The sequence below is a fragment of the Chelonia mydas genome, chromosome 6, assembly GCF_015237465.2.
Source record: "Chelonia mydas isolate rCheMyd1 chromosome 6, rCheMyd1.pri.v2, whole genome shotgun sequence".
Lineage (NCBI taxonomy): Eukaryota > Metazoa > Chordata > Testudines > Cheloniidae > Chelonia > Chelonia mydas.
Window position 1 is genome coordinate 27,926,026 of NC_051246.2, and position 18,255 is coordinate 27,944,280.

The 18,255-nt window shown below is 39.6% G+C and overlaps 1 protein-coding gene across 7 annotated transcripts in view; it reads left to right on the forward strand.

Moving 5' to 3' along the window:
• The window catches only part of TNNT3 (troponin T3, fast skeletal type), a 48,084-nt gene that overhangs the window by 7,726 nt on the left and 22,103 nt on the right, over positions 1–18,255 (forward strand). For 3 of the 7 annotated variants that reach the window (XM_043549507.1, XM_043549506.1, XM_043549510.1), the window contains exons 3-8: positions 308–321; positions 2,346–2,363; positions 9,208–9,222; positions 10,548–10,559; positions 11,498–11,509; positions 13,734–13,745. In XM_043549507.1, the coding sequence (XP_043405442.1) occupies positions 308–321; positions 2,346–2,363; positions 9,208–9,222; positions 10,548–10,559; positions 11,498–11,509; positions 13,734–13,745 (83 nt within the window). The remainder of the gene's footprint in view (positions 1–307; positions 322–2,345; positions 2,364–9,207; positions 9,223–10,547; positions 10,560–11,497; positions 11,510–13,733; positions 13,746–18,255) is intronic. The other 4 variants (XM_043549508.1, XM_037899630.2, XM_037899632.2 and 1 more) reach the window with 4 other exon arrangements.

Genomic DNA, 18,255 nt, shown 5'->3' on the forward strand with positions numbered 1-18,255 from the left:
TCCTGCAAACACTTACTCACATGAGTAATTGGGATTACTAGTGTGTGTAATTTTACACACACGAGTAAGACTTTGCAAGCCTGGCCATAATTGGTATTTTAAAAAATGTAGTAATTTTACTGACCTAAAAACAACTGCCCGGGGGGTGGGAAGGGAAGGGAGATCTATTTGTGTTTTAAATGTAAATGTGGCATCTTACTCAAATACGCAGTTTAAAGCAACACATTCACCTATTGTTAATGTAGAGTGGATGAAATATAAATTCAGTTTGATCAGACTCTCGCTTTCTGTCTCTCTCTTTTCACAGGGATCAGGTAGAGGGTAAGTCTTAAAGCTCCTTGTCTCTAATTCTTTAATCATCAGCCTGATGTGGTTTTAAACAGCCTTTTCCATTTTATTTTTCTGCTGCGTATTATTTTTCTTTTCTTTACTCTGGGTGAAGTCCCCAGCTGGCGTAAATGTGTGTATGTCGCTTCTTTGACTTCAGTAGAGCTATGCTGATACAGCTGGTATCTATCTATCTACAGATTCTGATACCCAGACTTATATTATGGAGCCCTTAACTCCATGAGTGGTCCTGTTGAGTTCAGTGGGATTGCTTGTGGACTAAGGGCTGCTCTGGAAGAATACTTGAATGTGGCTCATAATAAATATAAAATCCTTTGTTATCCACCCAGTGGAGAATATAAAAGTCAGCCCTTTAATGTGTTTGTTTACAGCAAATGTTTGGTTGGGTGTGGATGGATTTGTTTTATTTTTGTAGAGCTGCTGCCATCTGCTGGTGATTGTTTTTATTTGCAACCTCAGCCCCTGTGCATTTTGATTTTTTTCTTGCTGCTTTATTCTTATATACATTGGGCCTTCTGTGTTTTTTTTAACCTGCTAAAGTGCTTGTAAGTCTCCATGCCCAGGATAAAATGTAATATTAATTTTATAATTTAATAATATTTCCCGCCCATCTTCTCTGTCACTTTTTAATTCTCTCTCTTTCAAGGTCACTTGATTCAATATTTATTTTTGTCATTTTTGGAATGATCTCTCAGCAGCCGTCTGTCTTGTGTTCCCCTTCCTGTGTGAGGTCAGAGATTCAAACGCAGGAGCTCCCTCAGAATATGTGCACCTACAGGGTGAAATATCTTGTATGTTTGTTATGACATTTGGCTGTATGTTTGTTCATGTTGATGGTGCCACCATCATACATGTGACAGGCTAACAGGTCATTGGTTAATGAATCTAGCTTTGCTCACTGTAGTGAAATGTTAGATTAAATGTGGTGGCCAGCAGTGTAGGGCCTGTGTTCATCTGTTATGATCCTTTTTCTCTGTGGTTTGAGTGAGGTAACTCATTAGTTCTCACTTTACCAGACATTCCCCATCAAACCGATGCAATTTGCCAAAATTTCAATAAGGCCTTGATCCAAAGCTCACAGAAATCCGTGGAAGTCTCCCATTGACTTCAGTGGGTTTTGGATCAGACTGTAGCTGAGCAAAACTGTTCCTAGCATGAAATTTCGTAGCCATTTAATCACATTTTGGAACAGTTCAGCCATCATTTTTCTTTACATTGGCATCAGATGCCTTTTGCTTATAGCTGCAACTCAGGAAAGTGCTCAGTTGAAAATCCAAACTCGACATTTTCACTTTAAGTAGGTGACAGTTTTCAGTTTGTCTTTCTTTGGATCTCTGCTATTGTATGTCCTCTTGAGCTGACTGTTGCTGTTAGATCCAATGACAGAATCATTGCATTCATTGAAATGGTTCTGCATGTTTCACTCATGAAAGGGTATTTAGATGAAGCCACTGATTCTGCAACCCCCTATCTACGGAGTCTTGTATCAGAGTGTGAGAAACCCATCAAAGTTTTGTTCTGATGACATATATGCAACTTGATACCTGATGAAAAACTTTGGTGGCTGGAGTTCTGTGAAGTCAAACAGAACCAGAATTCCCTGGACCTGATTCTCATCTTGCTCACAACAATTTTACACCAGTAGACCTCAGTTGACTACTTTGGAGATACTCCTGATTTACACCAGTGTGAGCTGGATTAGAATCAGACCCTTCCTTTGAAACTTGCTCATGCAGTTTTAATTAAGCTCAGCACAATAAGCTCAATGCAATCAGCCTCTCAATAAAGTCAGTGATTATTTTTCTAACTTGACCGTGGACTCTTAAATATGATTACACCAGGCCCCTTGGAAATCTTTAAGCTCTTTATAAGGACAGGGCTCTTTGTTGTCACTGGCTTTTTATCACCAAGTCAACTTTTGCGGTCTATGTGCTGGAATGCTCAGCCTTGTTGTTGATTTTGCTGCCTTTTTTTTTTTTTTTTTAATTTCAATGCAGAGGAATATGAAGAAGAAGGTAACAAAAAACTGGAACGTAATTTCTCTTTCTGTGTCCCTTGACCCCACCTCTTTCCTTGCCTGTCAGGCACCTGTCTCTTTGTTACATGCCGCTAAAGGTGATCTGGAATGCTTGTTCACTAAATCAATCCAAACTGGTTTGGAGCCAAACATGTAGAGATATGCCAGAGCTATGAAATTTAGAGCCAGGTATGAATTTTCCCATTATAGAATCATAGAAATATAGGACTGGAAGGGACCTTGAGAGATCATCTACTATATCTCCCTGTGTTAAGGCAGGACCAAGTACATTTAGGCTATCTCTGACAGGTTTTTGTCGAACCTGTTCTAAAAAGCCACAACCTCCCTTGGAAGCTTATTCCAGTTCTCAACTATCCTTAAAGTTAGCAAGTTTTTGTAAATATCTAATCTAAATCTCCCTTGCTGCAGATGAAGCCAATTACTTGTTGTTAGGGCTGTCAAGCGATCAAAAAAATTAATTGCGATTAATCATGAGATTAAAAAAATTAATCGTAATTAATCGCACTGTTAATAATAGAATGCCATTTATTTAATTTAAATATTTTTGGATGTTTTCTACATTTTCAAATATATTGATTTCAATTACAACACAGAATACAGAGTGTACAGTGCTCCCTTTCTATTTATTTTTGATTACAAATATTTGCACTGTAAAAAAAACAAAATAGTATTTTTCAGTTCACCTCATACAAGTACTGCACTGCAATCTCTTTATCATGAAAGTTGAACTTACAAATGTAGAATTATATAAAAAAAACTGCATTCAAAAATAAAACAATGTAAAATTTTAGAGACTGTGAGTCCACTCAGTCCTACTTCTTGTTCAGCCAGTCACTCAGACAATCAAATTTGTTTACATTTGCGGGAGATAATGCTGCCCACTTCTTGTTTACAGTGTTACCTGAAAGTGAGAACAGGCATTCGCATGGCACTGTTGTAGCCGGCGTCACAAGATGTTTACGTGCCAGATGTGCTAAAGAATCATATGTCTTCATGCTTCAAGCACCATACCAGGGAACAAGCATCCATGCTGATGATGGGTTCTGCTTGATAACAATCCAAAGCAATGCAGGTCAATGCATGTTCATTTTCATTATCTGAGTCAGATGCCACCAGCAGAAGGTTGATTTCCTTTTTTGATGGTTTGGGTTCTGTTGCTCTTTTAAGACTTCTGAGAGCATGCTCCACACCTAGTCCCTCTCAGATTTTTGGAGACACTTCTGATTCTTAAACCTTGGGTCGAGTGCTGTAGCCATCTTTAGAAATCTCACATTGGTACCTGCTTTGCATTTTATGAAATCTGCAGTGAAAGTGTTAATAAAATGAACAACATGTGCTGGGTCATAATCCGAGACTGCTATAACATAAAGTATATGGCAGAATGCGGGTAAACAGAGCCAGAGACATACAATTCTCCCCCAAGGAGTTCAGTCACAAATTTAATTAACACATTTTTTTAATGAGTGTCATCAGCATGGAAGCCAGTCCTCTGGAACGATGGCTGAAGCACAAAGAGGCATATGAATCTTTAGCGAATCTGGCACATAAATACCTTGCAATGCCGGCTATAACAGTGCCATGCGAATGCCTGTTCTTACTTTCAGGTGACATTGTAAATAAGAAGCGGGCAGCATTATCTCCTGTAAATGTAAACACACTTGTTCAGCCAATTGCTAAGACAAACAAGAAGTAGGACTGAGTGGACTTGTAGGCTCTGAAGTTTTGCATTGTTTTGTTTTGGAGTGCAGTTATGTAACAAAAAAAATCTACATTTGTAAGTTGCACTTTCACGACAAAGAGATTTTACTACAGTACTTGTATGAGGTGAATAGAAAAATACTATTTCTTTTGTTTATCATTTTTACAGTGAAAATATTTGTAATAAAAAATAATATATTTTGATGTCAATTGCAACACAGAATACAATATATATGAAAGTGTAGAAAAACATCCAAAATATTTAATAAATTTCAGTTGGTATTCTACTGTTTAACAGTGCAATTAAAACTGTGATGAATAGCGATTAATTTTTTAAATCACGATTAATTTTTTTGAGTTAATTGCATGAGTTAACTGTGATTAATTGACAGACCTACTTGTCTTACCTTCTGCTAGCCTGGAGAAAAATTGATCCTTGTTCCTTTTATAACAGCCTTTAAATGTTTGAAGACTGTTACAAGGTGCCCCCTCAGGCTTCTTTTCTCAAGACTAAACATGTCCAGTTTTTAAAATTTTTCCTCAGAGGTCAGGTTTTCTGAAACTTTTATCACTTCTGTTGCTTTGCTCTGGACTGACTCTAATTTGTCCACATTTTTGTCAAAGTGGATGGTGCCCAGAACTGGACACCGTACTCCAGATGAGGTCTCATGGATGCCAAGTAGAATGGGACAAATACCTCCCTTGTCTTACAGATGACAGTCCTGTTAATGCACCCCAGAATTATATTAGAGTTTTTTGCAACTACATCACATTGACTAATATTCAATTTGTGATCCGCTATAACCCCAGATTCTTTTCCGTAGTACTATTGTCTAGCCAATTCCCCATTTTGTAGTTGTGCATTTATTTTTTCTTCCTAAAAGTGTTGTACTTTTCTTTACTGAATTTCATTTTGTTGCTTTCAGACCAATTCTCCAATTTGTCACGGTTAATTTGAATTCTAATCCTGTCCTCCAGAGTGCCAGCAACCCCTCCTAGCTTGGAGTCATCTGCAAATTTTATAAGCATACTCTTCACTCAATTATCCCAGTCATTACTGAAAATACTGACTTGTACCTTGCCCAGAACAGACGCAAGTAGACGCTAGTAGACATGTTCTCCCAGTCTGACAGCAAACCATTGATAACTACACTTTGAGTACAATCTTTCAACCACTTTTACACTCACCTTATATAATTTCATCTAGATCACATTATGCTGAGACAGAGTCTAGCTGAGCGGTTCAAAGCTGAATCTATATGGGGTCATCCCCTAAGTTCAGGGCTGTTCAAATTTGGGATTTGCATATGGAGCCTCCTCTACTAAAATACCACATATCCTGGGCCAAATACTGCCGTCCTTAATCAGGTAAACCCGCAATTGACATCAACAACATAACAAATATTTTGAAAAAAAAAATCTGAAAAATTTTTCCTCCTTTACCTATCTGCTGAGATCAACTCACAATATGAGAATCTGTGCTTTCCCCTAAATGAGCTGATCACCTCAACAGCACATAAAGTGATGTAAGGAAAGCAAGTGCTGAAGATTCTTGTGTTCTTTCAGGCCTCAGGTGTGGCTAGCAATATATAAATAAATCACAAAAATTTCAGCTTAATTTGCTCTTTTCATTGAAATTCAAAATTTCAACAGGATATTTCATTGAAATTTTGAAATTCAAACATGTTTTTGGTCTAGTGTCAACCTGAGGGACATCAGCAGCTGTTGCTAAGAGGAACACAAAAGCTGAAACTCAGAGCTGGGCAAGAATAAGTATTTTTGGGTCACCTTTAGCAGGCCAATGATTTGACAAGCTACTATAGAAATATAGGAGATTTGAAAAAAGATGGAGTGTGCAAGGCTCTCTTCTCCATGTTTTCCCAGAGCGATTTCACTGGTAAGATTTTCCCCTATGTCAGGGAGAGGAAGATTTCAGAGACATACCCCTATTGCCACTGCCCAGACATTGGCTAGAGCCATTCTGCATATTGCCTGCATGTAGCCAGCCTTCAAGTTAGGCAGCTGTGTTTCAAAACTGGCTTGCTTATTTTCTTCCAAAGAAGTTTGAATGCAAGGAAAGTGCCCCCTAGCCATTCACCCCTGCCCAATTAAGTGAAATTTATTTTACACTCTATTTAGATAGATGTTAAAAACCTCCTGGGACAGAACTGAGGGCCAAATTCTGAGAAGTGCAGAAGTCCGTTGGACTTGCAGGTGCTTTTAGGATTTGACCCCAGTTCTTTAGCTTCCTCTGGTAAAGGTAGGCAGAAAACCCCTTTGGGAGATGGAGATATTTGTTCGCGAGATTATGACACCAACTCTGGCTCAAAGGCTGCCAAGGGTTTTCTGAGGTACGTCTTGTCCTTCCTTCTGTGCCATAATCACTCTCAGAGGTTTTGTGCACATTAGGCATTTTTGTCCCAAATTTCCCAAATTGCTACAGCCAGTTCATTTCCATTGGGGTAGTGACAGTGGAGGTTGCAAATGTAGACCGGGTGCTAGCATTATAAGGGCTGCATTGTGTAGATTTGCCCACAGCAGGACGAGACATCCCGGTGCTAGAAACACCAGCAGCCGCCTGGAGCCCTGCCTGCACTAGCACGCCCAACATTGCTACCTGGATGGAACCTTCTCTCATGCTTGTGGCGTCTGCAGAGCAACGTTCTCCAGATGCAGCTGTAGACCCATAAGACAGTGCAAGGCCTCCTCTGTGACGTAGTGGCTATCCTTCATTTCACATGGATGGAGCTGAAACAGTAGCAGTGGTAAGAGATTTTTTTTCACAAACAAGCCTCATGCAGACACCCTCAAAAACTCAGAGCAACTCAGATGTCTTGCTGCCTCTAATATTCTGCTGCCTGATCTGCCCTGAGTGGCAGTGCCATCCTTGTACTGGAGAAGTAGCCAACAGAAAATCAGAGGCACAAACTGATGTGGGTGAAGGTGCCATTCATACTCCGTGTTTATTCACTTCTTGTCAAACATGCAAAGAGAGAGATAAGGATGTTAATAATACAGGCAAGTATGCCCAGTGAAAAAGATTCTTCCTTGTCACCTTTGTACCCTTCTCCTTTCTCACCTAACTTTCTCCTTTTTTGATTTCAGAATTAAATATTAATATGAAATTGATTTTTCCCCTCTTTAATCTGCACGCTCCTATGCTCTAAGCATGCTTTCTCTAACTCTTTTATGGTTTCCCAATTCATACCTTTGCTTGACCTTTGTTTTGCCGTCTTCTGAGGTGATTTGTTTCCTTTTCATATAACCTCTTTCTCTAACCCCTTCCCACCCCCAAGTCTTAGTTTGCAAGACTTCAAGGGTCTAATGATTTTCCGTTTTATTTTCCCATATGCTATCGTCTTTTTTTTGGTTTTGTTCTGTTGCCTTTTGTTTTGAAGACATTCAGTAGGACGGTATGTGACATGACTTCTGATTTCTTTCTCTTCAAATTTGGAAGAGGACTTTGTGTGAAGGAATCCTCAGATGGCAGAAGAGAAGGGACAGTAGAGAAAGAAGCATTAACACTAAGGCCAGGCCCACACTGAGGGAGTGGAGGGGGAAATCGATCTAAGTTACACAATTTCAGCTACTTGAATAACGTAGCTGAAGTCGACGTACTTAGATCTACTTACCGCGGCATCTTCACTGTGGTAGGTCGACAGCTGACACTGCCCCGTCAACTCCGCCTACGCTTCTCACTCTGATGGAGTACCAGAGTCGACGGGAGAGTGCTCGGCAGTCGATATAACGCATCTTCATTAGATGTGATAAATCGACCCTCACTGGATTGATCACTCCAGAAGTAAGTGTAGACATGCCCAACATGTCCAAGGGCATGGTCCGTAGCCTATTGACATCAATGGAAAGACTCCCATTGATGTTAATGGTAGAGTTGATCAGAAAATGGGGTTTATTTCTGTGAAAAATAATGATGAAAACAACAACAAAAATCATTTTCATCTAAAGTTTGACATTTTTGGTGAAAAATTAAAATATTTAGTCCAAAACCCAGTTTTTTTTCATTGAAAAACTAAAATATTTCAATTTGGAAATACCATTGTGGTGCTCATGGGAGTTGTTTTTTGGGTGCTTCATTCTCCTGTATAGGCTGAGCTCCCTTATTGGACTAAATATCCTATGTTGCATCACAGTCTCCACTTGTGGTGAGGGCAGGCAGTTGTATCATGGGAATCCCTGGCTGTTGTGCATCATGGGAGATGTAGTCCTGCTGGGGAGCCTACACCATAGAGGAGAATGAGGACATGAGGAAAATAAATTACAAATCCCATGAGGCATCCTGCCAAGATATCTAAATCAAAGTATTTTGGGTTTCAGGCATTTGAGTTTTCAATTAAAAATAAAAATGTTCTGTGGAAAGAAGACACTCTTTACAAAAATTTTCATTTAGTGGGAAAAAAAACAATTTTCTGTCAAAATTTTTTTTCAGGGAACATATCAATCAGTTCTAATCTCAGAGGTTTTGGATCAAGTGACATCCTTGCAGATCCAAAAGTCCTATTTGCCTCCGTGGGAGTTTGGATCACACCAGAATCAGGCCTTTTATAATGGAACAGAAGTAAAATGAAATGTTAACATCCCATAATTATTAGACCTGGTTGAAATTTTCTGAAATTTTGAAATTTCAAGAATTTGTTGGCAATCTTTTTTCCACTTTTTTTGGTCAAAATTTTGAGGATAAATGTCTTTGAAAATTCAAAATTTAAAAAATATTGATCCAATTTTTAGCCAGTTGAGAAATGTAGAAAAAAAATCATGAAAAACATTGTACAATCCCGTTTCATTTGGCCAAAATTTCATCAAAAATCCAATTGGGTAAAATTTCAACCAATTCTAATCTAATAATAATATCTATACCAATGTTACTGTTTTTTTCACCCAGCCATGTTTTCACTCCCCAGTTTCTTTTCAGCTCACCCTCAGCTTGCTCTTTCAGTTCCTATCAATTTTATTAATTCTCTCTCCCATGTCATAGCTTTTAAGTTCCTCTTTTCTTGCACCCACCCCATTAATTTAACAGAGTTCAAGGCTGTCTTAATCAGGTGTTTCTTTTTCTAATTTTCTTTTTGTCATTGCCTCTCATTCCATGATGCTTCGATCTGAAGAAGTTCATGAGGAAGGTATGTGAAACAACTTCTGAATGTATCTCTTTCCCTCAGCAGTGCTAGCATGCACAGGAATTCTTAAGAAGCTGGATGGAGACAAGAAAATGTTCCATTTGTGACAAATTATTACTCACACAGCATCATTTGCATTTAAAATGTTCCATCTGTACATTAGTATATAAGCAATGATCACTGCATGTAAAAAGGCACTAAGCTTGGGGGAACATGTAAATGCTTTGAAAACCTCCATTTGTCAAAACGATACAGAGTCCTATCTTCCCTTTTTACCAGTTTTCCACTGGTGTAGCTCCACTGATTTCTCTGGAGTTTCTCCTGTTGTACACTGGAGTGAAAAAGGAAGCAGGTTCTGTAGGCATATTGCGCCGCTGGTTATGTGTGTATGTCTCTCCCATTTGACAGCCTAATCCTCTCTTCTTTGGATGCTTAAATCTCCCACTGACTTCAGTGAGAGAATTGGGTGGATGAAAAATGCAGGGTTAGGTCCTTGATATGTGCCACATTGGAGCATCCCGGGATAACGTTTAGCCAAACATGTTTGTATAATGAATTCTATTGCCTACCTAAGCGTTCCTCTGTAAGGTTTTGGTCCAGCTGTGAAGCTTTCTACTAAATGTCAAAATTATGTAACTTTGCAGACTGTAAAGAGAAGGTTTTTTCTTTTTAAACCATAACGTTGCAAGGCTGTTGTAGCATATATAACTAAATGTATGTAGCTATGCTACACAGCAGAATGTAGGTCTTACAAAGTGGATTTAAGTAAACCTTTGCATAACAGTGACACATGGATACTAGCATGATACTTGATATTTACAAGCTAGGTAGGTGCATGATATTTACAAGCTAGGTAGGTGCATGAAGGGAGAGCAAAATGGTGGAACTGAGGTCTGGGACCAAAACTTAGTGAGATATTTGTAAACCTACATTCTAGATATGAATAGTAACACAGGTTGTATATTCCTATCAGATTTGTAAATTTATGTTCACGGCCATGTTTAAAATAAGTACAAACACCTTAGTAAGCCAAATGGACCAGCACCACTTGGTTTACAATTTTTTTACATATTATGAAGGATTTATATTTCTTACCAGGCACCTGCATGCTCCATTTACCTGGCTTCGTTCCATCACATCCTGTATTTTTCCATTTCTCACCCTTTCTCTTTCTTTTAATGGTGTTACTTTTCTTTCCCTATAACCAATTCATATTCCCCTGCTTGGCTTGAAAGGTTTGAGGTTGTTATAATCATGTGTTGCTTATTCTAATTCTCTTGTTTTCTGTCGCATCAATCTTGTTCCCTGACACTTCCCACCTGATGAAGTTCATGAACCAGGTATGTGACATGACTTCTGAATTCCTCTTTCCATCCTGCATTAGTGTGTGCAAGAATTCAAAGGTGGTAGAAGGGGAAGGGACACAATTCTGTTACGTTATCACTTACAATATGTTGGCTTTCAATCTTTCTTCTGTAACTTTGTCTCTGTAGATTGACTAGTGATAATGATAATCACTGCATGAAAAATGTTATACATTTTAATATACTGGGCCAGAGCCTCAGCTGGTTAAATCAATGTAGCTCCATTTGGGGATCCACTTATTTATACCAACTCAGGATATGGGCCCACGTTCCATCTGAGGGCACGATTTGGCCCAATACAGTTGGACATTGTTTTCCTAGCACACTAATTCATACACTTCCCCTGCTGCACCAAAGCATACTCCAGTTGTGTAAGATGTATACTAAGCTACAAGTCTGTTCTAGCACATAGCTTTGTAAAGCATAGATTAAACCCTCTATGCTCTGCCCTTTATATAAGTACAAGGTAGAGCCTGTGGATGAGGATCCATTCTTTGGGGTGCTGGAAGAAAGGAATGGCCACAAGCGCAGAATAGAAATATGATGTCTCTATTTTGTTCACACTTATAAAACTGCATTGATGTAATAAATATGGTTCTCTGTAAACAAATGGGAGCCAGCAGTACTTAATTCACACAATATTTATGTATTTTGCAAGATTTATACTTTTTTTACCTTTCATCTGCATGCTCCTTCCCCTTTTTCTCCCATCCCCCTCTCTTCCCATTTCAAACTTGTATGTGCCATTTGTTCTCTCATTAATGTCCTTAGTTTTCTTTCCTTGTAACCTATTCATAGAGTACACACAAGCTTGGCTTGAAAAAATTTAAGGTTATTGCCATCCTGTGTGTCTTGTTTCTAATTCTGTGTCTTCCTTTGCATCTTTTTCTCCTGACACTTCCTACCTAATGAAGTGCATGAGCCAGGTATGTGATGTGACTTCTGAATTCCTCTGTTTCAGTCTCAAGGGTTAATGTGCACAGGAAATCACAGGTGGTGCAAGGGAACAGGAGATAACAATAGATATTAATGATACTTTTTTCTTTACTTCTCTACTTTTAATTGTTTTTCCATAACCATTTCTCCAGAAAATAACAAATGATGATATCTAATCCTAAATTCTGGGTGTAAGAATAACACATTTGAGGAAAAATATGAACCATTTTAAAATCCACTTAGGACTGCATCTGTGTTGTACACTGGGGCTTTGCTCCGACAGCAGGGATAGAACTCAGATCATCATTCTACAGAAGCACAAACGCAAGCCCCTTCCACTTGAGCTAATGGAGAAAATCCTCTAGCTATTTTTGAACCTCTCTTTTATGAACTAATGGGGGATTGAGTTCATAACTTTGGAAAGTTCATAAAACTGAACATCTCAAAATCACCGTATATACAGTGCATAAGTTAATGTGTTAATCATTCAATAATAGTGGACCTAATGAATGGTAACAAATGTATACAGGGTTCCTGAATTTCTTTATGAGAACTGCATCTCTTCTTTGCCACCAAATCGCGGTGTCTTTTCAAACCTGTACAGCTGCTTGGACGTTGGCTGAAGGACTGAAATGGCATTTGGTGGAAGAAAAATGATGTTGGCTGCAGAAAGATGGTTCATGTAACCAATCGTTTATAAGACAGACGTTCCTAAAACTAAGCTTCTACTGTATTAAGGGTAGACTTGCCAGAATTCAATTATATCATTAAATGTCGGTAAAGGTCAATTTCACTGTTCACACACAAACCAACAGAAGATATCAATGTTTATTTTAAAGCGTTTTAAAAGATTTTTATTGATTTAAATGTTCACATTTGTGCAAAATTATGGGTTTTAGGCTTTTTTATTTTTATCTATTTAAATTTTCACGGTTGTAGGAAATTATGTGGGGTTCAATCAATGTGGAGGCCAGACAATAATTATTTAATGATGATAGAAGTTGAGATTCAAAATGTTAAAGCTTTATAACTGTTAAAACACAACATCACATACCAAAATATACATAATAAATACCCCTAAATCAAACTCTAATAAGTTCTCAAGCAGCATTTTTCTTACTGCTAGCTCTTACCTATCTGTAAATTTTAATTATTGGTAGAAATATTTTTTTAATCAGTTTTGTGTGCGTGTGGTGAAATCAACCTTTATTGACATTTACCAATAAAAATCTAATCCTTCCAAGCCCAATGAAGAGTATAGATTCCATCATGCAAAGTGGAGCAGTTCTGATTCCATCCAATAGAGGGCAGTGTTGCAAATAGGCCCTCTCCAGTTCAGTACAGCCTAGTTGAAATATATTTGAGAAAAAAGCCATTTTTGGCCCATTGATTGTATAAAGGGAATCTAATACTGTTGGATCTTTGCATTACAGTTATGCACGATTAGCAATATTGTCTGGAATGCTTGCAAGAGAACCACATTTAAAGGTCAAAATCTTGCTCTCAGATGTACAGGGTCAACCCTTTTGCATACTTGGAAAGTAGAATACTGAAATTCATATCCTAGCTAGGCTGAAATTCACCACGCAGACCCGTGAGCAAGGTTTTCCCCTTATGAAATAACGTGTTTATAAATCAAAACTGCAAATGGATGTGAATAGCAACAAGAACACATACAGATGCCCTTCCAAAACTGTATTCAAGGCATAAAGTGGCCTGAGTTGTAGATCCAGGAAAAAATACAGAGAGATTTGTGCTGTTAGTTGATTATTAGTGATGGACCATTATATGTAATCAGGTTTTCAAGCCCTATAATGTTATAATGCAAATGAACGAAATCCCACTCTTGGAAAATGACAGACCCAGTATTTCTTTGAGATCACTTTAAGTCCTATGCTCATGTGTAGCTTTAAAAATAGAAGAAACCTTTATAAATCATGGTGGTCAGTTCCTCTCTATAGGTTTTGCAAGCTTTACATTTCTTACCATGAAGCTGCATGCCTATTTCACCTGACAAAATCCTTTCACAACCCTGTCAATTTATTTGCCTTTTAAATGTTGTTATTTTTATTTACCTATGATCTACTTCCTAATCACTCTCCCCTCACCTCCTCTGGCTTGAAAGAGCTTAAGATGCTTCTAATAACATGTTTCTTGTTCTCATTCTCTTGTTCTTGTTGCATCTTGTTCCATGACACTTCTCACCTGATGAAGTTCATGAGCCAGGTATGTGACACAACTTCTGAATTCCTCTTTGTAGTTCCAAAGTGTGTGTGTGTATGTGTGTGACCAGGAATCCTGGGTTGGTAGAAGAGAAAGAACATGAGAAACAAATATTAACCACAAATGATCACTTACAGCGGTTTTCTCCTTTAATCTCCATGCTTGCTGCTACTTTAACTTTACAGCATCTTTAATTCCCAGCAGCCTCTCCAGGCACCTTTGTTTCAAGTGTTTCTGACTTTATTGCATCAATATTCTTATTTTCCTTCACTCATTCCTTGATGTCTTTCTCAGGCTCCAAAGTGTTTACATATGTATTCTGTTTTCTCTATTTCTCTGTTTCCCATCACTGCTTGTTCCATGACACTTACAGAAGTTCACGAAGAAGGTATGTGACCCACTTAAAGAATCTCATTCCCTTTCTCTTTGGGCTGGTTTCCACTACAGGGAGATCAATGCTGCCCCAATTGATGCAGCGGGGATCGATTTAGTGGGTCTAGTGAAGACCCGCTAAATCAATGGCAGAGCGCTCTCCAGTCGACCCCCGTACTCCAGCTGTCCGAGAAGAGTAAAGGAAGTCGACTGGAGAGCATCATCCGTAGACCCAGCACATTGAAGACACTGGGGTAAGTCGACTTAAGCTATGTAGACTCCAGCTACTTTATTGGTGGATAGAAAGCTGGCTAGATTGTCGGGCTCAACGGGTAGTGATCAATGGCTCCATGTCTAGTTGGCAGCCGGTATCAAGTGGAGTGCCCCAGGGGTCGGTCCTGGGGCCAGTTTTGATCAATATCTTCATAAATGATCTGGAGGATGGTGTGGATTGCACTCTCAGCAAGTTTGCAGATGACACTAAACTGGGAGGAGAGGTAGATACGCTGGAGGGTAGGGATAGGATACAGAGGGACCTAGACAAATTAGAGGATTGGGCCAAAAGAAATCTGATGAGGTTCAACAAGGACAAGTGCAGAGTCCTGCACTTAGGACGGAAGAATCCAATGCACCGCTACAGACTAGGGACCGAATGGCTCGGCAGCAGTTCTGCAGAAAAGGACCTAGGGGTTACAGTGGATGAGAAGCTGGATATGAGTCAACAGTGTGCCCTTGTTGCCAAGAAGGCCAATGGCATTTTGGGATGTATAAGTAGGGGCATTGCCAGCAGATCGAGGGATGTGATCGTTCCCCTCTATTCGACACAGGTGAGGCCTCATCTGGAGTACTGTGTCCAGTTTTGGGCCCCACACTACAAGAAGGATGTGGAAAAATTGGAGAGAGTCCAGCGGAGGGCAACAAAAATGATTAGGGGACTGGAACACATGACTTATGAGAAGAGGCTGAGGGAACTGGGGATGTTTAGTCTTCAGAAGAGAAGAATGAGGGGGCATTTGATAGCTGCTTTCAACTACCTGAGAGGGGGTTCCAAAGAGGATGGCTCTAGACTGTTCTCAGTGGTAGCAGATGACAGAACAAGGAGTAATGGTCTCAAGTTGCAGTGGGGGAGATTTAGGTTGGATATTAGGAAAAACTTTTTCATGACGAGGGTGGTGAAACACTGGAATGCGTTACCTAGGGAGGTGGTGGAATCTCCTTCCCTAGAAGTTTTTAAGGTCAGGTTTGACAAAGCCCTGGCTGGGATGATTTAATTGGGGATCGGTCCTGCTTTGAGCAGGGGGTTGGACTAGATGACCTCCTGAGGTCCCTTCCAACCCTGATATTCTATGATTCTATGATTCACATAACTGGAGTAGCGTAACTTAAGTCGATTTACCCTGGTAGTGAAGACAAGCCATTCCATTGCTGGGAAAACAGTATTCAAAAAAGTTAAGGTTGTACAAGATGAGGACCAAGAAAGGGATGTCCGGGGGGGGGGATGGGGCGGGGATGACCTCTTTTCTGAAGAGTTTTGGATGAACATTGAGAAAAGGGTTGTGTTTGCCAAGCGTTGTGGTTTCAAGCAATATGAAAAAAGTGTCACAGGTTCTATACTGAAACTTCTGACCTAAATTTTCAAGTGGGACCTCAAGTTTTGGCTGCTCAAAATGGCCTGATTTTCAGAGAGTGGATGCTCAGCATTTTCTGAAAATCAGTCCCCTTTAAGGTGTCTCATGCTGGGCATCCAAAAATTGCAGCACTGATGATCCATAGACACTTGAAAAGTTAGGCTTTTGAGTTTAGCTAGAGCTACTGAAGGAGCTTTGGGTTCTAGATCAAATTATCGGGCGTGTTCTGAGTTCTAGAATGAAAAAATTAGCATGTTGGGCAGTCCCTGCAGTGATGCTGGAAAATGCTTGACAGACCCGTGGCTGCTTTTGTGATCTTTGAGAGAGATAAGGAGATTAACATTTTGCTCTCAGAACTACTTATTTTGCTGCAAAGCTTGTTGACGATCCTTCAGATTATATGGTGGTATTTGCCAAAATTGTAATTCCAAGTACAGGTTGATCCATCTTGTCCATCTGTAATTCTATAGTGTTTCTTGGAGAGCATCCTCACACATGGTTGAGGGGGATGGTAGTCACAGAAAGAGAAGAAATAATGGATGAAGATTTAGATGGATGGAAGGGTGTCTAGATGAGTGGATAAGAAAAGTGACTCCACAGAATTCTGCCAAAGTGAAAAACATACTGTGAAGAATAAAGCCACCCAATTTCACAAAATATGTTAGGTTATTTGTTATGGTCCAAATTCATGATTTCAGTACCTAATATACCTAATCTATAATGCTCAGTATGGAACTGCACAGTTTGGGGGTCTGGAAGGTGACATTAAAGAAAATTTCAGTAATTCAACACCCATGTCATTCTGATAGGGTTATTTTCAGACTGGGGATTAACAGGAGAGAGATGCAGAATTGGTTTGGAAATAGTTTCAACTAACAATAGGAAAACAATCTTCTGTGTAAAAAGCGCATGGCAAAATGCTGTTGTCTGTTGAGTCTGGTGTTCTCCTTTCTTTGTAAATTAGACTAAACAAAACTCATATTGCATGGTTGAGAGAGATTCTGAGGAGGCAACATCTAGAATATGGAGTTATGTGCTTTTCTTGTCTTTGTTCAAATCTCCATGTATGGGATTACTCGTTTTCTTCTCACTGAAATAAGACCATCCCACAGCAGAGTAGAACCTTCTGGGTATTCACTGAATTCCAGTTGCTTGGGAGATGGTTCTCCCTTAAACTCTTTCCTTGAAACCTTTTATGATACTTCAAGTTGTTCTCTTCTGTAATTTATAGGAGGTTGGAATTCTGTATGCTAATGAGTATGGTCCCGTGAAATTTGGTTGGGAGTCTGGCAAGCACAGATGATAGCCAGAATGACACAGGTGATTTTGATTATATCTGTCAGTCATACCCTGATGGATTCCAAGCAACGTAAAATCTGGATTTTTTTAGATTTTCGTTGGAAGTGGAAGAAAAATGCAAAAAAACAAAACAAAACAAAAATAACCCCATTCACTTAATAATTTGCTTAAAATAAAATTGCATATGAGGGTATGTTTGTGGAAAGCAAATTCTGAATTCACAAATGTGAGAGTTAGCACTAGAAACCTGATTCTAAGAAGGAACAGAAGTAATATTATATGGCCTATCAAAACTAATCGACACAATATGAATTTCCAGTATTAATACTCTCAGTCTGAAGTATGAATACTTAAATAAAAATTCTGGAATTATTCTACAAACAATTTAGAAAATGGAAAGCTCCTTGTAGACAATTTGTAAACACATGTAACCCTTCTGCCAGTCAGAGTTGGCATCAACAAAGATCGGATTCAATATCTAGGGATTCGTTTCCAAGAATACAATGAAAAACAGGCTCAAGCCCCCACCCAGTGACCTGGGACAATTACACACTATCCCCTGGGCACCTCTAAGAGGCAATACTTCCCTTCTCGCAAGCACAGAGTCTGAGTGTAGCAAAACCTTTTAATAAAAGGAGGGGAGTAACTCAGCATTAATTTGGGAAAATACTGCAACTAGGTTCATAAACATAAACCCTGAGCAAAAGACCCACCCCCAAGTAAGTTGGGCAGTGTCCTTTTTTCCTCAGGTTCTTAAGTCCAGAAACCCAAAAGTCCATTTAATGCGCCCGTCTCTTCTCTGCACCCCACTCACAGTTGCTGTCCTTGGTCAGTGCAGCCCCAGAGTCCAGAGGTTCATTTGCAGAGTTCATCTCCCATCCTGGGTGGAAGGGGTGCTGGTTAAAGAGGCACCTTACACGCTCTGCTGCTTGGGCACACTGCCACGCCAGCCACTTGCCACGCCTCTCTGCAGGGCTCTTCTCTGGCCCTCTCCGCCAGCCGTCTTGCTGGCCACGCCTCTCCACCAGCCGCTCGGCTGGTCACTCGCCAAGATGTCTTCAGGGCCCACCACTTAACACAACTGTCAGTGATTTCAGCTCTCAGTGCTCTCAGCTGTTAGTGGCGGCAGGGGGGCAGGGCCTCACTGCTGGTGCACACTGGGCAGTCTCTTGCACCAGAGACACTGTCCCAAATTAGGTCTAATACTTAGACCT